General features: G+C 46.3%; 1 protein-coding gene across 1 annotated transcript; it reads right to left on the bottom strand.

The window, feature by feature from the left end:
* On the bottom strand, positions 1-24037 carry shmt2 (serine hydroxymethyltransferase 2 (mitochondrial)). The gene is made up of 12 exons (XM_062545851.1): positions 23875-24037; positions 15101-15301; positions 12451-12530; positions 11200-11400; positions 10458-10539; positions 8264-8386; positions 6219-6358; positions 5450-5612; positions 4913-5012; positions 3591-3746; positions 3294-3401; positions 1-1854 (listed from the first exon to the last, which is right to left on the bottom strand). The coding sequence occupies exons 1-12, from the start codon at positions 23905-23907 to the stop codon at positions 1727-1729; spliced, it is 1515 nt and encodes a 504-aa protein (XP_062401835.1). The 5' UTR covers positions 23908-24037; the 3' UTR covers positions 1-1726.
* Between the last annotated feature and the right edge of the window lie 1921 nt (positions 24038-25958).

Genomic DNA, 25958 nt, shown 5'->3' with positions numbered 1-25958 from the left:
TTAACAGCTTCTTAACATATTTATTAGGATTATTGTTTTCTTTATAAAATTTCTTTACAAAGGAGATTTATGTTAAAACTTTACAGACAAAAATTGCGTTAGGTGTGGCACCACTGCCATGTGGAAGGGGCACAGTGGGGGGGCCTTCAGGTTTGAGGTGCAAAGGTCAGTACTACTACATCACCAGGTTCATACACTCATGTCATTAACATCCACACAAATGCGGATGTTGAAATGGTTGGAGATTACCTTTACTAAATGATATAGTGTATTTCTCGTCAGTGGGTACCATAACACTGAGATCATCTTCTAAAACATCTCTGTCTGATGAGGGTGAAAGTCTGACGTTTCAGAAGACACGCCGACAGCATGAATCCTGTCTCTGAGCCCCAACACTACACCCCTTATCTGCTCATGACATGAACACTACTCGGCAGAAGGGTAGAGCATTAGCAAGCATTCTGCACTTCATATTCTTGACAACATGAAAGTAGATTTTCTTCTCTTTTTTTTTACAAAAAGGCGTAGGCGTTAGCAGATGATTAAAATGGAAATAAACAAAGTGTACCTGTCCAAAAGCTAATATAGAAAAGGGTTCACGGTGCAGGATAAACCTTCTGTAAACACACTGGCCTCCAGCACAGTGACATGATCCATTACAATGATTCAGTTCATGTTCGCTTTTATTGGTCAATTTACTCATCCAGTGCCAGTCCTCTAACAAACAACAAAGCATTTCAGCATTAGACTATCTTTATAGAGTTAATTATATACAGCTGTATTGTTTCAATTCTCTTTTACTTTCTTGGGTCTTTTTTTCTTTACAAACCCAGACGGTGAAAAGACTGGATTGTAATTCTTTTTTTTATGCAAGGTGTCATATCACTAAAGGTTGAGTCACCATCCTTGCAGTGGGCAGAGAATGTGGCAGCGAATGTGGCATCGCTGATGCAGAGCAAATCTCCGTGGAGATCTGCATCCAGCGTGCCCTTTTGAATCTACCGCTCGTTACTCAACTCACTCACCCTCAGTTGGACCCCCTAGTGTAAGAAACAAAGTTTATCACAGAAAACGACATCACTATACATTATAAATGTGCCTGCAGCCTACGTGCTCTATCTTGCTCGGTGCTTGGACGAGACTATCTAAGAAACGCGAGTATGTATCTCTCCTTTTCTCCTCCACTGGTCTCGTAGATGCTCCCTCTCCACCTCGGCTTTAAGACTATGTGTGTTTGTCCTGTTGGCTCTGGCCAACTCCCCTGGCTAGTGACGGACAGCACATCACCTGAGGGCTGGACATGGTCTCACGTGTGCGTGTGTGTGTGTGTGTGTGTGTGTGCGTGTGTGTGTGTGTGTGTGTGTGTGTGTGATTATCTCGCAGATTACGTTCCGTTTTAAGCGCCACCGGACAGTATGACAACAGCGATTTGTGTAAACAAAAAAAAGTGGAAAGAAAAAGATAAAAAAAAAGGGAAAAAAAGAGAGAGAGACTCTACTGCCTATCACCAATTCCTGAGAAGTCACAGCATGAAACATGATTTGGAAAAGAAGGACGAAATTCTCATTGTCTGGTCCTTTTTTAAAATGGACAAGTGTTTTAAAGGACACGTGTTCTGGGTTTCTGTGCATCCACTTTGTTCATCTCTCTCTCTCTCCCTCTTCTAAAATCACCCTACCTCAACAACCTCTCTCTCCCTCATCACCCTCTCTCCTCATGTCGCCCCCTAGTGGTCGTGGAAGCCGGGCATGGGGAAGGGCCGGGCGAAAGCCTCCACGCGGTAGCGCAGTTCGGCCAGACGTGCCACCGTCTCCGGGTCCTCCAGGAGGAAGTTCTTGAACTCCAGCAGCTTGCCTGTGACGGACAACAGAAAAAAAAACAGGATTGAGAAGGAAGAAGAGGAAAGAAGAGGATAGGAGGATAGAGAGCAGAAGTTGAAGGGAGGGGGGGGGGGGCAATGTTGTCTTCAAGGCAGCTTTGCCTGGAAGGCGCTAAGGTTAGGCAGGTTAAGGTAGGTTAAGATTAGGGTTAGGGTTAGGACAAGGTGCCTCTAAGTCAACGGTGGCTTAAAGAAGATGAAGATGAAGATGAAAAAAATTGGAAGATGACATTGGGGGCTTAAAACACCATTGAGGAAGAGATCCAAAGGTGAGGGAGGGGGAGTAAATGTGATGGAAAGGCAGAGAGGCAAACAGGAAACCTAATGGAGGATAAATCTATTTAAGTCTCCACGACAGATTGTGTGGTTCTGACACCAATGGCATGTCTGGTAGCCGCCTAAGACATGAACTCTTTAGATACTGTTAGTTAGCACAAGTGCAAGGCAAAGAAAATGCATGAGAGAGTGATCAAATATGCAGGAAGTTATCCCAAAGCGTTGCTAGCATGATCACTACGCAAATAATTACACACAGGGGAGTTCATTCAGTTGTTTTATTGCAAACTGAATATGTCTGCTTGCCAGGTGAACAAAATTACTGCTCACCTCTGAGCTAAAACGGTCTCTGTTTGTCTTCACATTGTAATTTTTGCATGAAATTCTACAGCAACTAGAAGTCTAACAGGGACAAATTTATTTTGCCTATTTTTCCCTATGCAAAATGCTAGTTCATATCTTTTGATTTCTTGCAGAGGTTGCTGGAGCTACCCAAGGGGCCCAAGTCTACCACATATGCGGTGTTAAATTTATCACTTGGTGAACTGCTGTTGCCATTAGCACCCATAAGCTCAGTGTAGGGCTGCTGTGACCTTAAAGGATCTTACGAGGCAAATATGAGACAACTGCATAATACGCCTGTGAATACTGCAGCATTAGACATCACAAAGAAGTGATTATGACCAAACCTGGCTATGCAAGTGTTAATAGTTTATACTGAGTTTATAAGAGACACTCCATATACTGTATGTTTTCTTACATTGTGCCGACTTCAATGCAGCAACAAAAATACACATTTCATTCCATGTAAATGTGAAAATAGCAGCACTTTATTGCATGTGTCGGGGGGTTGTTTTCCATGCAGTTTGTCTGATTGTCTGTAAGTAGGATGATACAAAATCTACTGGCCCGTTTTCATGGAACTTGCTGGAGAAAGAGTAACATGGGCCAAGGAAGATAAGAACCCATTAAGTTTTGGAGCAGATCGGAATCGCTGCATGGGCTCATCTACAAGTTTCCGTTTGATTTTTGCTAATGTTGTGCGGTACTGCATGACACATTTGGCCTTAGCAGAGGTCTGTGCTCTCCAAGTGCCCTCCAAGTCAAAGTCTAAATAGGTCTGCTCGGAAACACTCACCTGTCTTCTTCTTCACATCCAGAGCGATTTTGAAGCCCTCATCCAGGAAATCCACCACCTGCTCAAAGTCAGCCTCCTTAAACTGCCTAGAGGTGAGGGCTGGTGCACCTGCAACAGCGAAAACAAACAAACAAACAAACAAATTAAAAACACAAATTACTACATGCTACATTTTCTAATTGGCTACAAAATAGGATAGGACACAACGTTTCCCCATTCACACAGCCTGGGACAGCCTTGTCCGAGATGTGTGCGGTCTGGCGGTGGGATTGGGTTGGGTGGGGGGTGTGGACTGACCTAACCGCAGACCGCCGGGGCTCAGGGCGCTCTTGTCTCCAGGGCAGGTGTTCTTATTGGCCGTGATGGACACCAGCTCCAGCACACGCTCGGCCCGCGCCCCGTCCATGCCCTGCGGGCGCAGGTCCACCAGCACCAGGTGGTTCTCTGTGCCACCTGAGAAAGGGAATGAGTGGTGAAGGACAGAAGGGAGGGAGGGATGGAGGAAGGGAGGATGCAAGGGGGGGAAAGGAGAGAGATGAAGGTATGGAGGAGAGGGACTGTTAGTCAAGTCACTTTAAGTGAGCTCTCATTACCAGGGGAGCAGGTGGCTCCTTGACAAGCACATTTGTAAGATGGATCAACCAGTTCATCTGGTAATTTTAAAAGGTCTCATAACTGCAGGAAAAAAAATGTTAAAAATGAAGTCTGAAAGTTAAAGGGATATTCCGCCATTTTTGGAATTACGCTCATTTTCCACCTCCCCTCGAGCAAAACAATCGATATTTACCTTGTTCCCGTCCATCCAGCCATTCTGTGAGTCTGGCGATACAACGTTTAGCTTCAGCCTAGCATAGATCATTGAATTGGATTAGACCATTAGCTTCTCGCCTGCTAGCTTCATGTTTAAAAGTGACTAAGATTTCTGGTAATTTTCTCATTTAAAACGTGTCTCCTCTCAAGTTAGAAAGTGCAATAAGACAAACTGAAAATGAAACCTGGCGTTTTTCTAGGCTGATTTGACATGGAACTACACTCTCATCTGGCGTAATAATCAAGGCAACTTGCACACTACTGGCACTACTACTGCTTGTTGTCTATGGGGACTATTTTCAGATGCTGCGTACGATATCACTGCGCCTATGGTACATTTGCAAGTTGCCTCAATTATTACGCCAGATGAGAGTGTAGTTCCATGTCAAATCAGCCTAGAAAAACGCCAGGTTTCATTTTCAGTTGGTCTTATTGCACTTTCTAACTTGAGAGGAGACACGTTTTAAATGGGAAAATTACCAGAAATCTTAGTCCCTTTTAAACATGAAGCTAGCAGGCGAGAAGCTAATGGTCTAATCCGATTCAATGATCTATGCTAGGCTGAAGCTAAAAGTTGTATCGCCAGACTCACAGAATGGCTGGATGAACGAGAACAAGGTAAATATCGATTGTTTTGCTCGAGGGGAGGTGGAAAATGAGCGTATTTCCAAAAATGGCGGAATATCCCTTTAAGCCTGAATGAACTTAAGCCTGGGCCACAGATTACAGTTTGCAAACAGCCACCCCCTCCCCCAACAAGTCCTAAAGGTTAGGCATTCAGGTATGCAGGTGCTCGTGTGGAAAGTTACCTGAGACCAAGGTGTAGCCCTTCTTCAACAGTGCATCAGCCATGGACTTTGCATTGCGCATTACCTGGGCGATGTATTCCTTAAACATGGGCGTGTTGGCCTGGGGGCAAAAGTTAAAGGTTGAGGTTAAAGGTTAAAGGTTTGAGTACTACCAATTCAAATGTCAGGAGAAAAAATCATCCTAGCCCTGAGCTTAGATGTGCTGTGCGTCAGGCTTAATCTGACAGAGCCACTGAAACTTTCAGAAGCAATACCATGGAAGGAACCAAATATTTGACTAAAAAATTCCCCAGTAAGAAACATATCTACCGAAGTACATTCAGTGTATTATGTAAGTATAAGCTTAATATATAAATGAATCACAAATACTTGTAGTGACAAAATTACACACAATCAAGGTGACACAATCTCATGACTTTCCTACTCTATGGAGCTGCCATAGGAGTTATTCTGTAGTTCTGAGGGACCTTAAAACAAGCCAGAGATGGAGAGGACATGAGGAGGTGCAGAGGTGAGGAGGTGCGGAGGAGCACTGACCTGGCGGAGGGCGACGGCCACCCCAGCGATGGCGTGGTTGTGTGGGCCGCCCTGCAGCGAGGGGAAGACAGAGAAGTTGACCTTGTCCTCCAGGTCGTACATGAGCTCACGGCCCTTCTTGTCCACTGAGCGCAGACCCTTGCGGTAGAAAATCATACCGGCTCTGGAGTGGAGGATGAGTGGGGATGGAGGGGGGGAGAGAGAGAGAGAGAGAGAGAGAGAGAGAGAGAGAGAGAGAGAGAGAGAGAGAGAGAGAGAGAGAGAGAGAGAGAGAGAGAGAGAGAGAGAGAGAGAGAGAGAGAGAGAGAGAGAGAGAGAGAGAGAGAGAGAGAGAGAGGGACGTGAGAAAGAGAGGGATGAGAAAAAGATGAAATGGAGAGAGAGAACATACACATCCGTATCGTTCTCTCTGAGAGATGACACACTGCTACACCTTGCGCTCACAGAAGTGGACTTCCGATTGTATTCTGTTGTAATTCTGCTGCGAACAACATCAGCCCGAAAGCCATTCATCATTGTCCAGAGAGAGCAGTGCATCACTCACCGAGAGAGAAATTTAATTCAGTGAACACTTTCATCTCTCTCCCTCCCTCTCCATCTCGCTCCTTCTCTTCATTCACTCTAGATCATAGTACCAAACACACACACGCACACACACACACACACACACACACACCTCCATATCGCTCCATCTCAAACAGATACAGCACTAACAGCTCACTACTTCACACACACACACACACACACACACACACAGAGACACACATACCTGGCTCCTCTGAGGGACTTGTGTGTGGTGGTGGTGACCAAGTCAGCATGATCAAACGGAGAGGGGATGGCCCTGGCAGCCACCAGCCCACTGATGTGAGCCATATCAGCCAGCAGGTAGGCCTTCACTTCAGTGCACAGCTACAGAGAGAGAGAGACAGAGAGAAAGAGAGAGAGACACAGAGAGAGAGCAAGAGAGAGAGACATAGAGGGAGAGTGAAAGAGGGGGACAGATAAAGACAGAGAGAGATGGGGGCAGAGAGAGAGATAGAGAGGAAGAGAGGAGAAGGGGAAGGAGGAGAGAAAGGGAGGGAGGGAGAGCGAGAGATGAATATTTTGAGAAGAAAAGAGAAGGAAGGGAGGATTAAAACCTCTTCTGCTCTTGATATTCCCTCAGCTGTGTCTACATCTTAAAGGAGCTAATTGTGCACTTGAGAAGGTGTAAATGACATAGCTACTCGTTCCATCTGTTTTCCATCTTTAACCTGCACACATCCTCATGCTCCCTCTTCACACTGCGTTCATTTACGCTTCCACTAGAGCGATCGGGCTGCCAACCTGCCAGACTACTGCCACGTGAACGCAGCAAGAACTTCACTGAAATCTCATCAGACGGCAAGAGTGTCAGCTTAGGTGACAAGCTGGAAGATTGACAGAAGTAATGCAGGGACTTCCTGTGAAGTCTCAAATCACACCTTCCAGTTGAACCCTCGAGCCAAATCTTGCCCTCGCAAACTGACAGGGAGGCTTCTATTATGGTATATGGTCGTATGTATCTACCATTTGAAGTCATTTGTCTTTGTTTTGCGGTTGGCTCACAGGATCATGATTTAGGTGCTTCTCCTTTATCTAATAAATAAAAAGACTTTCAGGATAATATACTTCAAATATACTACTTTCTGAAAAAGAACTTTCGGCTTTCAGAAAACCATTACCAATTACGTCTTCAGCCTTCCTTTGGAGACCCTGAAAAATGCAACTCTGATGATACAATACTAATGGGATATATTTTTAGCTGACACGCCGAATACAGTACGGCTTAACTAATACAAATCATTGTGCTCGTCCTTCCTCCATTGGTGTGTCTCCAAATTATGCTGATCTAATGTGTATCTGTGTAGAAGTCAGGCTGTGAGTGGGATGTGGAAACGTCAGCCTACAGAAAGTAGGGAGAAGCCAGAGTCTGAGACAAGACCTAAAAGCACACAGTGCCCCCTCAAGTGACTAAACGGCAAAAAACACACATGCATGAACACTCGCATGGCTCACACACACACACACACACACACACACACACACACACACACACACACACACACACACACACACACACACACACACACACACACACACACACACACACACACACACACACACACACACACACACACACACACACACACACACACACACACACACACACACACACACACACACACACACACACACACACACACGCTCTGCTTACGCTTGCAGAAGTGTTCAAAGACACTAAGCAGGGTTGTGTGAATGCTTGTCAGAGCGCAGAACAGTGCAGAGAGGGCATGCTGCATGAGGCTGTGGGGAGAGTGAGTGTGTCTGGCTCGGTGTGCATCATGCACCCGGTGGGCTACGCTGCGCTGCGCTACGCTACATCCTGAAGAGGATTTTACACAGTGCCACGCAGGCACAGGATGCAGTAACACAGAGAGGGGTGGGGGGGGACAAAGCACACTACATCCTTCGGGCGCCTGGGTGGGTGGTGTGTGTGTACAGTATGTGACTATCTGTGTGTGAGTCAGTGTGTGTGTGTGTGTATAGAGGGGGGTTTGTTAAAGGTGTGAGAGTGAAAACGCAAGAGTGGGCTTTGCAACATTTGTGCCAAACAAACAAACAAACAAACGTGTGTGAAAGGGACCAAAATAATCCCCAGGAAAAGGTCACCTCTGATTCATTTACCTTCATGGCTGTTCCTCTAGCGTCAAGGTGTGTGTGTGTGTGTGTGTGTGTGTACGTACGTGAGTGTGTGTGAGTGGGGGTGGTGGGGTACGTGGACGGAGGACGCACCTTCTTGACGCGGGCGTAGTCGATGAGGCGAGCGTAGGCGCTGGTGCCAGCGATGATCATACGAGGCCGGAAGAGACGTGCGGTCAGCTCCATCTGATCATAGTCTATGAGACCAGTCGCAGTCTAAAGAGAAAGAGAGGGAGAGAGGGAGAGAGAAAGAGAGAGAAAGGGGGTGAAAAGTACAATAAAGCAAGAATTTCAATCCCATATTTGTAACAATAAAGCAGTCGAGCTAAAATTAGCAAAGTTCATCACATTTAATACCGTGAACACACATCACACACCTTTGGCTAAAAAACACACAGACACACACAGACACACACAGACACACACAGACACACACAGACACACACACACACAGACACACACACACACTCTCCATTTCTCCAAAGCATCCACTCTTGGTCCGGTACACTCTCCGCTCCTCACACATCCTCTTCTGCCATCTCTCTCTCGCTCCCTGTGACACGTTCAGTCTGCTTCGCATCAGCACTCTCCTGCCTTCCATCTTCTCACCTGCTCTTCCCTCTCTCCTCTATTCCTCTGTCTCGCTCTTCATCCCTCCCTCCACCCCCCCGCGCCCCCCCCCCCGCCCCCCCGGTGTTGAGTGCCAGTGTCACCTGTGTGAGGAAAGCTTTATTTAGACAAGCGGATTAGCCTTCATCTCCAGGGCACGCCTTCCCTCTCCCCCCACTCATTCCATCAACCCCCCCCCCCCCACACACACACACACCTGAAACACCCCCACCTGCGCTCATCGCGAGGACAGAGTGGACCCCGCTGGCCTGTCGATTTCCTATTATCTCTCCCCGCACTGGGGGTCTGGCCCCTCATCCATCACCACACCAGCGCCATCCCCGATCCCCGGCCACGGCCCCCTCCACCTCCACCCCTCCACCCCCCCGCCTCCACCCCCCCACGAGCCTAGACGCACGGCGCCCCCCGACACATTGATCACCTCACGAGCAAGGACCAAATTGATCACCGCAGGCAACACAAAGAGGCCACATTCGAGACAGAGAAGAGATGAGGGAGAAAGACAGTGACATGAGAGGGGGAGAGAGAGAGAGAGAGAGAGAGAGAGAGAGAGAAAGAGAGCAAGAGAGAGGGAGAGAGGGAGAGGGAAGGAGAGAAAGAGAGAGAGGTAAAGACAATGTGTGACAGAGCAGGTGAAGGAAAAAGAGATTTAATGAAGTGGGTGAAAGAACATGAGAGAATAGCCATCACTGATACACTCATGAACAAATAACTCCAGATCACGAAACAAAAGCAGCGTGCCTTGGGGGAACGGTCCAGTTTAGGATCAAAGAATGGTCAAGCGCTAGTACTGTACGGCAGGCTCAACCACACAGCAAACTGGGACAGGGAAAGAAACCAGCCAACAAAGCCTGACCAATTCATACTGTGCAGTCATGTGACTACTGGTGGGCAAGAAACACTTGGCTAAAAATGGCTAACGTTTGCATATTTGTAGCTAGACACAAAGTGACATCTGTTCCGTCGTGTGATGAAGTCCTCATCTGAATATGCACACCCTGACTGCCGGTGAATGACAGCTTGATAAGTACAGTGATTATTCATTTATTTTTTTTAAACATAACCCCAGCTTATCTCCTCGGCGGTTAGTGCATCCAATCGCATAACTATCTGGCATCAAAACACCAACTTTTGTAAAGTAAAACTGGCGACGTCCTGGCAAGATTGGGTTTCGTCACTGGGGAATGATGTCCTTGCCCGCCAACTGGTAGTTGTGACGTCACATGCAAAGTATGAATATTAGGCAGCATCATCATTAAGGCCAATGAGAAAATAAAGCTGCGCGCTGCCGATACACATTTAGCAAAAACGACAGTCCGTAAACCGTAAATAGTTTTCATAGAGAGCCCTCAGTAGCGCGGGCCAGCAGTGCTTGCCCAGCAGGACGTCAGTGCAAGAGAGAGCGCTAACTCGAGTAAATGAATGAACGAGCCAAAGGAACTCTGTGGAATGGGGTGGGGTTCAAGAACGAGCGGCATCTCTACGTGACTCCCATCACTGACGCCGACTCAAATTACTTTCTGCTTACAGTCTGGCTGCTAAATCTGGCCTGTCGACTCCCGGGTTGACACCAGAGTAAACTAGAAACAAGAGGTAACTTTCAACACGTGGCTCTGGTCCTTACAAACAGGCAGGCTGAGTTGGCTCCTCTACTTACGTTCAGCTTGTAGGGCATGGACTCGAAGTAGATGGATGTGGCCGAGATGCGCTTCACGTCAGACATGTAGCCGTGGGTCAAGCTATGGGGGAGAGGGCATAGAAAATAAGAGACCAATTACAATACATCAGTATACTTATGTAGGCTTGGTTGTTGATTGGTCACTGTGTGAAATCCCCTACCTATTGAACTAGGAATCAAACATCTCTGTTGTGTATATTCGAAATTAGAGATGGTTCATTGCAGAACCATTTCAGAATGAAATTGGGATTTTATTGATATGCTGACTAGGAATTTGGTTCTGGCCGTGTCTAGCAGTACAGGAAAATATGCACAATGCAAAATATACAGACAATGCACATTTACAGACAGGATATAATCCATTCAAATCTCATCACTGCAATTAATAGATTGTGCTGAGACACCGAGCTATCATATCAGACAAGAAGTTATGGATATAGGAATAGGAACTATAAACATACGTTTGGATCCAATAAGGGCCCCTAAATATACATTTGGATTTCACTGTTCTGGAAAGTTCCTTCTGAAACAGTGGTTCTGAACCTTTTTGAACCCCCCCCCCCCGGCCTTATCCTTATACTAAAAATAATGACCACTACACAAACTAAGATGTGATGCTCCCAGCATCCCCTCCCAGCTAGTACGAGCACCCCCCAGGGGAATGGTACAGCCACCGTTGAGGAACCCTATTGTAAAAGCTGGTAGCGTGGGTCCTACTTACTGTCCTCCGTCAGGCAAGTCCAGGCCCATGATGCGGTCATGGGGTTTGAGCACCGCTGTGTAGGCGGCAAAGTTGGCCGGGGAGCCGGAGTAGGGCTGCACGTTGACCCCCCACTTGGCAGGGTCCAGGTCGAAGGCCTCCAGAGCCCGTTTCTGGCACAGCAGCTCGATTTGGTCCACCATCTCAGCACCACCGTAGTACCTGAGGGAAGACGCGCGCACACACACATACACACACACACGCACACACACACACACAAGTGCGCACAGACACACATAAAGGCAGACACACATATAGGCAGACACACATATAGGCAGACACACACACAGGCAGACACACACACACACACACAAACAGCACAAAAGATTGATCTGTGAGACTGTGAGCATACCATTTTGGTTCAAACCACTCAAATCTAGAAATAAGTTTATCCCTTATGATAAAGTCCCATTCAGGAGACCTGCTCCAAACCCCACCTACTGCAGATAAACCCCACCAGGCTTTACTGTAGCTCTACTGGCCTATTCTATCCATGATTAATGTCTTTTTTCATAGTCCTTCCTTTTATACCTGAGCATAAAGAACTGCCAAAGACTATAAGCATTGATACAGTAAATATCCAACATTTCCTTGATTTCTGAAAGCTGAAAGCTCAAAACAGAATGACAACATATCTTCTAGGGGGGAAAAAATCCAAGCATCAGTATTGAGGTCGCTGCTTGACCTAGACAGTCCCTACCTTCACACAATCCTCAGAAGGCAAGATAACAAGTTTGAAAATCTTAAAGAGCTAACCAAGAGAGCGAAATGACACCAGAACGGCTTTGGGCCGGATCTGGCTCGGCTGAGCCACACGTGGCCCACGTCCTGCCCAGAAGCAGCCCAGATGAAACTGCCATCTGGGGAATGTAGGACACCTTTTATGTGAAGAGGCATGGAGTAGAAAGCGTGAAACACACTGCCTCCGCTCTAATCCAGTTATCATCAATCTCCAAAGAGAGAGAAAGAGCAAGCCTCAAAGCAAGTGTGGGAGAGAGAGACAACTTCAGAGTTGTTGTTTTTTTAATACACAAACAAACTCATCAAGATGGTGGGGGTGGGGGGGGGGCAACATCACAGTTTTCAAGGCATCAGTTTTTTTTACTAGAACTGACACAACTCAAAACACTGAATCATACATGCAAGAATTTACAGACACACAGGTACAGTATGTGAGACTACACCTAAACACACACACACATGCACGCTCACCTCTTGCCAGGGTAGCCCTCTGAGTACTTGTTGTTGAGGCAGGAGCCCTGGGCTTCCAGCGCTGCGCGACTGCAGAAGTTCTGGTCAGAGGAGAAGGAGAGAGAGAAAAAAAAAAAATCACCAAAAGGCAACGCAAGCCGATCAATGCAGAGGACAGATGGACAAGAGGGGAGAATTAAGCACTGTTGAGCCATTAAGGCAGAAAGGGCCTCCAGTCAACGGTGATCATTACTGTATCGAGCTCCGGTCTTTATAGACTTCCACTTGGCTCACTTCAAGTGGAGTTAAGAGACAGCAGGAGAGACACCTCCACAAGTGGGTGAGCATGGGGAGAGGGGGTGGAGTGGGGGGGGGCATATACAAATTGTGTTTATGCTCACCTCTAAAGGATGAGACAGGGAGAAGGTAATAGAGTAATCAGGCTCGAGAGAGAGAGAGAGAGAGAGAGAGAGAGAGAGAGAGAGAGAGAGAGAGAGAGAGTGTGAGAGAGAGAGAGAGAGAGAGAGAGAGGAAGAGAGACAGAGGAAGTGAACGTGGCAGAAAGAAGAAACACAAAGAGTGAATGAGTGAGAAAGACAGCAGCAGAAGATAAGAGAGAAAGTGAGAGATAGAGAGGTGGAGTGAGAGACAGGTTAGACACATGGCATCTTGACACCCTCCACCCCTCCTGGAGTATCACAGCAGCCCAACCTCCCAGGTTCTCAGTGACACGGTTGTCATCATACACACCCGGCAGGCTGCTTGTACTCACACACACACACACACACACACACACAAACGTTGATCCCCACGGGAGCTATGCTAATACGCCGTCTCAGATCAGGGGCGATAAAGGCTCAGGTAACAGCTTTCTAGCACAGCACTCCGTCATGCTGAGATCCTCGCAGCATTAGAATTGGAAATGCAATCGCCGCATTTCTTGCGCTTTTTACCCAAACCCCATGCCACCACCCCCCTGCCCCCCAACCACACACACACACACACACACACCTACCCGATCCATACCCCCCACACCTTAAAACAAAAGCCTCACAACAGCCACTTGAAGTGATGCCCTGCTGTTGGCCACTGCTCTGAGCCTGGGTGGTGAGAAGGAGAGGAAAAAGAGAGAGACACAGAGGAGGAGGACGAGAAGGAGAGGGAGGAGAGAGGGAGGAGAAAGGGAGGGGTAGCTGGGTGGGTATATGAAGATATCAGCTTTATCTCACACTAGAGTGGCCAGGCTTAGTGCTGCAAGCTGCCTGATATACCTCACTGAGCAGCGGGAGAGAGGGAGGAGAGGAGAGCAAGAGGAGAGATGGAGAGGTAGAGGGATGCTAGGTGGAGAGAGAGGACAAGAGAAAAAGAGAGGGAGGGAGGAAGAGGAGGGAGGGAAGGCTAAAACAGCAGTGGATACGGGGTGCTGCCTCTGAATATTAAAGGCAAACAACAACAGCAGTGGCAGCAGCAGCAGCAGCGGCAGCACTGTCTGCTACTTCCTCAAGACACTCAGTGGCGGAGGCTGCTCTGGCCGTGCTGGCTGGGGTGGAGGCTGGAGGGGCTTCATGCACTGGCCAGCTCATCCACCACTCAGGCCCTGGGCTACACTGGGGGCCGCAACTGAAGCGAACGTACAGTACGCGCCGCTATCAAGTCTGGTGTAGCTAGCCAGTTCAATTGAATACAGTGAAGGAAGCTAAGTGTGCAGCGGACGCTACGTGAACGGAACACTTCAGTCAAAAGATCCCTCATCACTCCTCTGTTTCTTCGACCCTCTCGGCTTCAGTTGCGTGCCCCTGTGTAGCCTGCCTGTCAGCGATGGCTGCTGAAATACATGGCAGTGGATTAAATAATAACTCCATCCTGTACACCCTTGCGATCACGTTCACAGACACGTTCACCCAGCCTGTGGCTGAACCTTGGACCCGATGTGTGTTCAGTAGAGCCCATTTCGCAGTATTGGAGTGAGTTCAAGAATAAAGTGGGATGAAACCCAGTTTGGTCGCACATATAAGAACATTTGATTGTCTCTGTAAAATGAGAGGAGCCTGGGTATGCACATTGAGAGAAAGTGGAATACCGCATTATGTCCTATATTCTGATATGTGGTGTAATATTCTGCATTATGTCCAATATTCCAATATGTAGTTTACTATTCTGCACTAGTAGGCCACTTTTCCACTTAAGTATGCTCCTACGTTGTGACCCTGTTTGATATCTGGACGGTTCCTAAACATGGATAATGTAAAGAGTCAGGGTTGATATGTTTCAAAAAACATTTGCATCATTGATAAGGGTAGACTGGATGGCTCCTGACTTTGCTACTGCTACTGTATGATAATCTGTCCATTGCTGTTGTGTACATAAACCCTAACTATTTCCGTGTCTAGTTAGAGCAGCTGATGGATCTTTAGGTAAAGTCATACCGTCTCTCCCTAGATGCACATCATTGTAAATAAAATTTTCCTTCCATTGGTCTGAATGGGTTTTCATTCATCTGTGGCATTGAAATGACCATCACCATATGGAGAGGATGATGTGTGAGTACTTGTTGAGTGAGAGTGAGTGAGTAAGTGAGTACATGTAGGTGTGTATGTAGGTGTGTTTGCACGTGTGTGCGTGTTCTAGCACACTAGTGTGTTTGTTTGTCTGTTCATTTTGTGTCCCATACCTCGGAGGCGATGAGCTCCAGGCCGCGGCACTGCCGGTCCTTCTCCTTGGTCAGCAGGTCCCACATCTCGGGGTCGTCCTGCGCCAGGCTGTCCTGGCCGGTCCATGGCCGCTCGTACTGCTCGAAGCTGCGCGCTGCCATCTGCGAGTGCTGCCCCCTCCATGCCACCCTCACTGCCGCTGGAGACCGCTGGCACACCGGCTGCCATGGGAGAGAGAGAGAGAACACAAGTTGAAATGGACGACTCCGAACTCGTTGGAAACAACGCTGGAAAATGTGGGTTTTCTGCACGACCGTGGCAATTCTTGGCCTTTTTGAATCTCTTGATCATGAGTGAATTAACTAGTTTCATTAATTAGAATCGTGTTGGCGGAGAGCTGTAACGCCTACAGTGTCGCTGACATACAGTACACACACCCCATATGAGGAGTGCAATTAACAGCTCGCTAGAGGAGAGCCTGCATACAATCTCTTCACTCGTGGATTCTTGATCAAAAAAAAGTTTGCTCTGTTACTGTAAAACCCCGTCAATATAATTAACTAAGAAAGTTCACTCCTTCCTACAGAGAAGTCCAATGTCAGTGATTAATATCACCTGGGTAAGGATTAAGGTCATCCAGGTAGAGTAGAATAACACTCATCCTGATAGCTAGAGAGAGTGAAAATTGCTAGGAGGGAGTTTTTTTAGGATTAGAATAATTACCGGATGTGTGTGTGTGTGTGTGTGTGTGTGTGTGTGTGTGTGTGTGAATGTGTGCGTGCATCAGGTGGATAGAGTAGATGACAAAAAAAATGTCTGCAAAACCAAAGAAAACCAACCAGAAAAAGGATAGCACTGAGCCAAAGTTCTTGAAAGACGCTACACTAATTCGTGTAATACGTCCACTTCATTATGAGAGGCAGGTTTGAGGCCGGGGAGAGAAAGAAAGCAAAGAGCACCTGGTCCGAAAACAAACAAAACCAAATGCTGTGTGCCGACCCATGCGGCTGGCAGGGGATACCACTTTGATTTATCGCGCGCGCGGCGGAAGCTAATTAGCTCAATCCAAACTATGAAACATTATTAATGATGACCCTATCAGGGACGGGGCCTTGGAGAGGTGCAGGATAACAATGCCGCCATGCTAACACACCTGCTTTGGCAGACAGACACCACTGGAGCACGTGTGTTAGCCAAGCCTCACAAACAGGGGCAGCTAAAGCTAGAAGCGCGGCATGAAGGAGTTACTTTAGGATTCCAGAAATTCAGAACTGAAGCGGACAACAGTGCAGTACCCTCTGGAGACCAAACCTGCTGTGACATTGATTTCACTATACAGTCTAAAAGCAGTCATGAGGAGTGCTCAGCGTGTCGTGATATGAATTCACACTAAACTGATGGTGAATCCATTATGCTTTACTATAGATCTAAGAGGAAGAGATCTATTTGGAAAGACAGGCTGACACCACAGAGGTCTAAATGTGTCTCTATTAAAGCGCAAGTTTTAGGCAAACAGGCACATTAAGAAAGAAATAGGACCAGGAACTCCAGGGATGATCATATACACTATGTGAATATTTTGTGTGTGTGTGTGTGTGTGCTCAGAAAGATTTAATTATCATGGTTTCACCACACCATATTTTTCTTGGCATACAGCAGCAAACAGGTCAAAGTCATTAAAGCAATGGCTGCCATTGACTTTAGTACAGTAACTGTAAAAAAAAACAAAAAAAAAAAAAAACTTGCTGAGACCTCTTGCTATGAGACAGAACTTCCAACAATGTATCCTTCGGGGCACGTGACCAGCTTAATCTCTCTGTTGGCAAAAATGAGGTGACCCCAATTTTTCACTGAGGTCAGGTTTCATCACAACATGGAATGATGCTTTCACAAGGTGGTCAACATTGCTGCAGTGGTTTTGTTAACTGCAGTGGACAGCGATATCAGCCGCTTTAATGATACTGGACTTATACTTAGCAAGGTAACCCAGAAGATGAAATAAATGAATACATTTCTGCATTAACTTACACAGCATGCAGGCTAATGGCTGCCTCCATCCATGCATCTGTATGTATGTGAACATTAAATGTATATATGACAGAGAGCAAGAGAGAGAGAGAAGAAAAAATAACTGAAATAAACGGAATTTTCAACGGTCGTTCAAGCGACATTTCCGCGACTCCCACGCAGATCCCGGCTGGAGCGTCTCGTGCAGCAGTTTCCAGCGACTCCTCTCCACTCTCTAGCATGTAATATAATTAGCGGCAGCTGCGTGTTTGCGTGATATCAATAATCAGCGTGCTTGTTCAATTATGCCTCTATCAGCAGTTCTGTGGGGAGCTTCTTGGCTGCGCCGCACCAACACAGAGCCCCTATTCAGCATTTCCTCTTATCTAATCTCTGCCTTTCTCTCCGCACAGAACTGCTTGCCCCCTCTCCCTCGCTCTCTCTCTCTTGCCGATTCCCTAGTTCATTGCTCTGGCTGTTTGGGGGTGTGGGAGGGAGAGGAGAGTGGCGGAGGGGTTCGAGGGCAGAGCGAACTCTGGCACCTCTCCTCTCCACTCCATTTCCATTTCCTGTCCTCGTCTTCACATCTTTGTTCAGTTGTTTCTGCTTTGGCCGTATAAACAAAAGCCTTTATTCGGTTTTGTCTCTCGCAGTGGCCTCTGCTCCCTCCTGGCTGTGGTACACACAGTAAAGGCAGAGACTTCAGAGCGAGCCTTTGAAAGGACTGTTTCCCCCGAGACATCACACCTGTCCAAAGGGTGTCTTCTCAGTCCGCCACATCTGGCCGAAACCGGATAAGGCCCTCTTCTGCGCCTTCCGTCAGCGCCCATGGCGACCAAACACCATCAGTCACCTTCGGGGCGCGAGGCAGGGCGGCCGCCCTCACGGCTCAGCGGGTGTGCATGGGCGCGGAGCCGCCGTGCTTCATTTTAATGGCGTTATTAAAATCCAATTAGGCCAGCGATGGGGAACAATTAAAGCTTCTGTGAATACGAGCCGGCGCCCCCCCTCCCGAGCGCGAGAGACACACCCCTGGCCTCGCTCACTCCATCACATGGAAAAAACGAGGGCCTCTTAAGTGGAGGGGTGGGGGGGCCGCTAACGACATAATGTGCAAATATTAATAAGGAAATCATATAAGTAAATAATACAGATGAGCGAGTTAGGGCTTGAATTATTCATGAACGCATTAGTGTAATTTTCCAAAGTAAACAGATACTGAGCACTTCTGTCTGTGACTAAAGAGGACTAACGTCACAGAATCACACACAAAATAAACACTCTGAACGTCACAATGCCATCTGCAGCCAGCAGGGCCAAAGACTTTATGACAACAATTCTTTAAAGAAAACATTTCGTGACTCCTTTTCGCCACTTTTTCACAGAGGACAAGATGATGGCTGAGCTAACACAAAGCATGTGACCTGGCCCCATTTATGCGACCACAGCACAAGACGTGGGCCCTCAATTAGAAGCCTGAAACAAGCTTTTATGATGAAATAAATAAGGATTAAAGGCAGCAGCTGTGCTTCTTTAATTCCTTCTTCTTTCTGTTCTCCAGTGAAAGTGCAAGAGAGACGGGCGGTGGGGGTTGGGGTGAGAGGGGGGCATCGGAGAAGGGGTAAGGGGTTACGGGGGGTCAGAGAGGAGACACCGGGGGGGACACAAGCTGGCACATTAATGGGTGCCAGCGTGGCCCCGGTCCCTTGGCCTCCTGTCAGTCTTGGGGCCCAGGGCCGTTTGCCTGTTGAGATGGCCGCTCAGAGCCTCGCGGGAGATGCGTCCGCAGCGGCGAAAAAAAAATGAAAAAAAAAAAATCACACGGGTCACCGCGCGGGCTGACGGGACCCGTCCTTCGCTGTCGCTGCTTCCTGCCGGGGACGCCGGCAGGCTGGTCACGCGGAGCCGCTGCCAACAGCTCAGGCTGGTGCGTCTCTCTCTCTCTCTCTCTCTCTGTGTGTGTGTGTCTGTGTGTGTGTGTCTGTGTGTGCGCTGAAAACACCTCTCGGAGTCACGGCGAGCACTCGGCTGGAACCATCACGACAGCGTGTGACGCCGGCGACGTGTTTAGCACAGCTCAGTCAAGCTGTCCTCTGACAGGAGACAGACGGCTAATCCTGGACCAAGAAGAGAGGCGTCTGGACCTCCCAGGCAAACCGCAGCCCGGCCCGGCCCAGCTCAGCTCAGCACAGCAGCACAACACAAAAAAACCTTGTTGAGCAGCCATAAGAATGACGATCGGTGGAGAGATAAGGGTTTCTGAGGAGTGGCCAAATTCGTCACAGATCTGTTCTTGAAGCACAGGACAGCGTTGATGAGAAAACCTCCCATGAGGTAAATCTGCACAGAAAACTATGGAACTTTTGCATGACATTGTTTAAAGAAAAAAAAAAAAAAAAAATCCCAAGTGGTTTGAGCGGATAGGCTAGCAACTCGGACGACAGATGACCAACTGATGCTGATGTAAGGGGCTGTCATTGTACTGGTGGGGAGGCTTTCTGCGCACCACAGCTTGACTCGTGGAGTGAGGGAGAGAAAGGAGGAGAAAGAGAGAAAAAAATCATTTCATTTTACTGCTTGTTATTTCTGCCATCTCCTCATGCTTCTGAGGAAAGAGTCAATTTTACAGATGACTGCTGTCCATCAGCCTGTGCGCAAAACAACAATCAGCCTTGTAACAACAGGTGACGGAGGTTCCGGGTGGGGTGTGGAGAGAGAAAGTGACGAAGAGACACAGAGAGAGAGAGAGAGAGCGCGAGTGGGGAGGACGGAGGGGTCTGGTGAGGAAAGTGTCAACAGGCCAGAAATATCACTCAGTCTGACAGCCCGCTCCATCCAGCTCTGCCACTGACTAATAGAAGGGCTGCCGTTACAAATTGCCTTCTGATGCAGGAGGCCGAGTCGCAGCAAAACTAGAGGGATGGTGTCGGGGCAGCAGGAGGGTGGAGGTGACGGGGTGAGGGGGTGAAGCATGACCCTGACTTCAGCCTCCCCAAGACTCTTGAGTCCATTAAGGCCCAGGAAGAGGGAGTCATGGAACAATCAAACGGGGTGGGAAGAGGCAATTTCCTGAGAGAGACGGGTGACATAATAACAGCAAATGCCTCTGACTGGCTCGGCCACTGAGGAGGAGGACGTTGACAGCAAAGTGTCCCTGGTCACCCTGTATTTACTGGACAAACGAGCTGAAAAGTCTCCTGAATGGAAAGGTTTTCCTGGGAAGATTACCCAAGGCGTGAAAGGGGCACTTCACAACAGGAACACGAGATGCAGGGGACAGGATCTGTTATGCAGAGCTAAACTGATGAAAAATCATAAACAGCTTTTATGGGGCTGAAAGTTGAATGAGACTTAAAGCATCACAGGGAAAAAATTAATATGGATCTAGATTATGCTTGCATATTTAAACAGCTGCAGAAATCAATTTATTTGGCAAGTCCTTTTGACAGTCTGCATGCCCATGTGATCTAATGCACCCACCCCCTTCCCCCCATCTATTTTCAAAATCGGGACACCAAGCCCCAGAATAGAAATGATTCCAGTATAAATATATCATCTGATCAATTATTAAATATTTTGTTTAATTCAAATTGAGCTCTGAAAACGCCATTGAATGCTTGATTGACGCTTTGATTTAAACACTCGTTTGAACAGCTTTGAAGCCTAAAGGCAGTGCTGCTGTTGAAGCTTAGCTGCCAGGGAAGGTGGGCCCAGAGGGAATAGAAGCAGGCATACAGCATGCACTGCTCCAAAGTAACACTGCTCAAAGGCTGTGGGGAGGCAGTACAGCTTTAGGTTGGAACAGAGTCACAAAACGGTGTCACTTATTTGAGTTTCAGTGAAACTTCATATGAGGATTGTAAAAGGAATGAATATGCAAATGTCAAAATAAATTAAGTTTTTTTTTTTTTACTGTTTATGAAGGAAAATGTAAAATACAGCTGATCTTTGTTCTCTCACAAGTATAATAACTTGCTCAACACTGGTAGCACGTCCCAATTATTGATCCTCTTCTGGGAAAATTACGATTTCACACTGTTTATTTACATTTGCTACACATGTAGCTATGCACATGTTTCAAAAGTAAATCAAAGAACATAGAATAAAACACTATATGACATATTTTTAACAAGGCAATATAAAGGACAACTGTTGACTAGACAAAAAATGTTGAACTATGGATTTCTGTCTTTACTATCCTCGTAGATAACTTGCACAGAGATATCCACATTGCATGCATCGACAGCATACCACCAGATAACTGATTGTTTCATAACTTTAAGTCTTAACAGGACAGTTCTGTTATTGGTGATCTGTCTCCCTCAAGACTCATATTTTAGGGTTTTACGAGTGAAACCTGTAAGCCTGTTGACTCTGGCTGGGCTTGCACTTGAGCTCTTAAAAATAAAAACAGGGGCTCCGGCAATTGAGGTCAGACTGAAGGAAGAAGAGGAGAGGGGGTGTGAGGGCAGTGAGTCTTGCTGATTGGCTGGAGCATGTCTAGTGAGCTTTGGCATCAGAGTTACATGGTGCAAATAAAAACAGTACAGTTAGCTAATTGTTGAGTCATGTCGTTATGGAAGCGGAGTGATAAGGGGCAGCGAGGGAGTGACCCAAAGGCCGACTCCGCTCTAGACCTGTCTGAACCAGCTGCTTTTGGCAAAAATGGGGATGTGGGCTGGGCAGCACCAGACCCTTCCAGTCAGGGTTGACAATCTTACACTGTCAGCTATTTTGTTTGTTCTGTTTCTTTTTCTTATGATATCGCTGATTGTTTGTTGACTTTTTTTTGCTTTAGTTCTGTCAATTTATCCAAAGTCACTATGAGAATACTATTGTGTTTGCCTTCCCAACCCCAACCCCTGGACATGCACACATCAGTGAGTTAGAGTGTGAAAGAGAGGCCCGGACAAAAGATGTGTCCAGCTTTCAAAGAACTCCATAGTATGTGATAAATCCCATGGCGAGAGAGAGAGACATAGAGAGAGAGACAGAGAGAGAGAGAGAGAGAGAGAGAGAGAGAAATAATGAGACAGAGAGAGGTAGAGAGAAGGAGAGAGAGAGAGAGAGAGCAGATGAGAGATACGGTAGAATGAGAGAGAGAGCAACAGAGAGAGAGCGCGAGACAGAGAGAGAGAGAGGCCCACCACTAAAGTGGTTACTATGGGGAGCACGCTGAACTGATTTTCACAATGGGGGAAGCATGCAGACATGTGAACAGTAACAGCTTAATAAGGAACCTCAAATGATCTATGAGGTAAACTTTTCAAGTCGAATTACTTGAGAGCCAATAACCAACCAACCTTTCTCTCCGATATAATGGCTAAAAGTTTGCAATGGGCCCTTGCAATGTCATGATAAATATTTACAAAGATTACATACAAATAGTCTTATTACTAATATAGTACAAGACATGACATCCTTAAGTTCACAGATAAAATCAATACAAACTTTGCCTATATTTCACAGCAAGCGCTGCACACTAATAAAAAGTAGTAGTTGGCCTATCCATGTTTCTGTGCCAGCATGAAAACACAGTGCAGGTTCTGAGAAATCTCAGCATGCAAAGACACTTCTAGTTTTACATTTCGCAAGACCTTGTATTATCATTGTATTATCATTATTCACATTGTTATGACTATTATTGGAGCCACTCTGTCCTTGAGGTTAATATTTGCTGTGCTTGCTTGTTTTTGTATTGCTTTTGTACTTTGCACCACACGCTATTTTGCATAGTCCAGAGAACGTTTTTCACTTTCTATTATGTCTTTTAGTTTATTTGAATATAAAATTTTTCATTAAAGTTGCAACAATTTAAAAGTGCAAATAAACTGAAACTTTTACAACTTTAGAGCGCAAATAAGTCGCATACACATTTAGCAGAGATTTATGGCCATAGGCCATAGAGCAAGAGACCATAGATAGAACATCAAGTCTGAGGGGTTGCTCTTGATTAGAGAAACTTGCTGCACAGCTAATCAGTTTAAAGTGTCACGCTAATCATAACCACGGGAAAGAAAGTGCGACCTTTACCTCTTCGTTCCCTAAAAATAATACGCCTGGTCTTGGAAGAACCTGATATGATGAAACAGACCCGGAGCCGTTGCATCATCGGGGCCCTAAACCCCTGCACCCTGAAGCGCATATTTCAAAAGCTTTAAGCAACAGTGGACACAACAGTGCCCATGCAATAGTGGTCAAGTTGTCCCGCAATTAAGGAGTGACACACTGCTGACATTACCTTAAAAACGTCATACCGACTGTCTAATGTTAGCTATTTAAATGACAGCCCGTCAGAAACACTATGTTATATCACCTGCTGTTATTTTATCCTGCAAGACCAGGTTATGAAAGTTTCCTGTCAAAGAAGGCAGAACAGCGCTTTCTGTTCAAATATGTCTACTGAAAGACACTAACATGTATCGTTTAACCACGCGACGACGATGTCATTACGAGTTAATGTTACTGTAACTTAGGATAACTTAATTGCCACGTCTGTAACAGATGCTAGCATCGCTGCTAATGTGTAGCTGTGTCCATCTTTTTAGTAAACTCCTGTCGCTGGGTTACAATAACGAAATGCACGTGATACCAATTACACCAGCATAATACAAAATTACATCTTGAAATAATAGACATTGCAGTCATGTTGTCATATGAGGGCTACTGTACATTTGCTAAGCTATCTAGCTTCTTCAAACGTTAGCTTCTTCAAACAGTTCCGATGCTATTATACAGAAGAGGCTACAACATTGTGTAGCCTATTGCTTGATTGTTGAATACTTACTCTTGCCAGTTGTCGTATTGTGAAAGACAGCATGATTGAAATTCTTGACAGCAAGGAGGTAGCTCACTGGTAAAGCTTTGCCACGCTTGTTCTCCTGCGTTTAAATGGGATATGTATGTAACACGGTGTTGACCCTTGAATAAGGTTCACGCGCCTAATCGCAGTGAAGTCTGGGAAGTGTAGTTCAATCTTGTAGTGATGTAACATCTACATTGATTTTCGTGTGTGTGTGTAGGCCAAACAAAAGGTAAGTACGTTTTAGGGGTCCAAGCAGCCAAGCAAATTCTTCCTCATTATTATTTTTCTGCAGCAAAATGCAGGCTGCTGCAAAAAGTATAAAACATACAGACACCAAATTTCAGCCATGTCCCATTTGAGTAACCTGATAGCTTATCACCAGATTCACTCCTCCTTTGGGAAATGTTTCCAACCAACGTTGTAGACTAGGCCTAACAGACGCAGACCAATCACACTTATTATTAGGGATTCCTACAGTATGTAGCTTAGCCTACTTCATACTTAACCTTCAACCATTGTAAGATGTGCGGTCGTCTGTGGGACCCATTTCCAGTTTGCTAAAAGAAAACATAGCCAAGGCCTTCTAACTCAGCAAAATAACGTGATCTGTGAAAATGATCTGTGTAGGCCTAAATCAGATTGTAGGCTACAGTAGGGCAATTTTTGGGAATACAGTAGGCCTACTGCACACACCATCAATGGCGATCTGCTGACCTGCACACGCACCTTTTGACACTGACCAATGCACAATGCCCAACCAAAGGAATTAGGCCTACCACATCATTATTAGGGCACACCCTTTGGAAAAGCTCGAAACATGCAAGAAATAAGCTAAATCCTGTGTATTATACCTAGCCTACCTTTCATCATATTCTGCTGCTTGTAAATTTGTATTGAAACTTGTAAACGTGTTAGCCTGTGGTAAAGCGTTCACAGGGTTGAGATTTTGACTTTTTTAAAGTCAAATAATTTTATGAGAAAGCTCAAAGTATCTTTATACTAAAAACAATAGCCTACCAACTTGATTTTTAAAAATCTAAATCTAAAATTAACTTGGCTATATCAGTTTTTGCGGTAGATCCCTCATTTATTCTGCAGAGACCCTTAACATATTTTTTTTTAGCCAAGTTAAAGAGAGATTTACATTGATGTTGCAAAGCTGACCCCAAAGGCTATGCTATATGCTATTTAGTTTGAATATTCTTGTCTTCAAATGCAGTGATCAATGTAGTTTGGATCTCCAGAGACACTCCAAGGCCGTAATACTAATATATTTTTGTGGAGAATATACCAGCCCCCAAATATTCAACTATGTCACTCACTGCTGTCCAAAATAATCACTTGCTGTTATAATAGCCTAATCAAATTGTTAATTATAATTTCTCTATGAGCTACAGTAGCCATCAGCCCATCACATTTGGATCTGTTCACAATAATTGTTGATAGGACATAGCCTAGAAAATCCAGACCCTGGTAATCTTTCAGATTAAGGGTCTGGCCACGAATAATGTAAAGGCCCAACTCGAGGGGCGGCACTAAACATGCATTTGAAAATCTCACTGCAATTGGATAACACGACAACCAATGTTTACGCTGACTCTGGACTTCGACGCAATTGGATAACACTGCGACCAATGTTTACTGACTTTGAACGTTGCAGCACTGTCGTCATCAGTTTAGCTCGACTCTGACCTGCCCATGTCAGATTCACCGATGTGACTGGTTTCCCCCGATGCCTGGGGTAAAAGTAACGTGCATCATTGCTCATTCATTAGGCGCGTTCAAGTTCAACTCCAAATGACCTCTTGCAGCAGCAGCAAGAGCTGCCGGTGGCAGCAGGGGAGGGGATACAAACGCTGCTATGAGGTTGTACACTCTCTACTTCCTGTAGTCTAGACTTGACCATGTGACGAATCACGAGGCACGGACCCGCACGGACCCTTGTGGATATGAGGAGGCATCTAAACACCTGCACATACGTCAGGGATGTAAAAGCCAATTGGGGCAAAGTCCTGACGTCATGAAGGCAGGGTCTAGGCTCCGCTGCGCTCCACAGTACCTCTAGA

This window comes from Sardina pilchardus, chromosome 9 (genome assembly GCF_963854185.1).
Source record: "Sardina pilchardus chromosome 9, fSarPil1.1, whole genome shotgun sequence".
Taxonomy (NCBI): Eukaryota; Metazoa; Chordata; class Actinopteri; order Clupeiformes; family Clupeidae; genus Sardina; species Sardina pilchardus.
The sequence above is the reverse complement of the archived record's forward strand: the minus strand, read 5'-3'. Positions and strand labels throughout refer to the sequence as shown.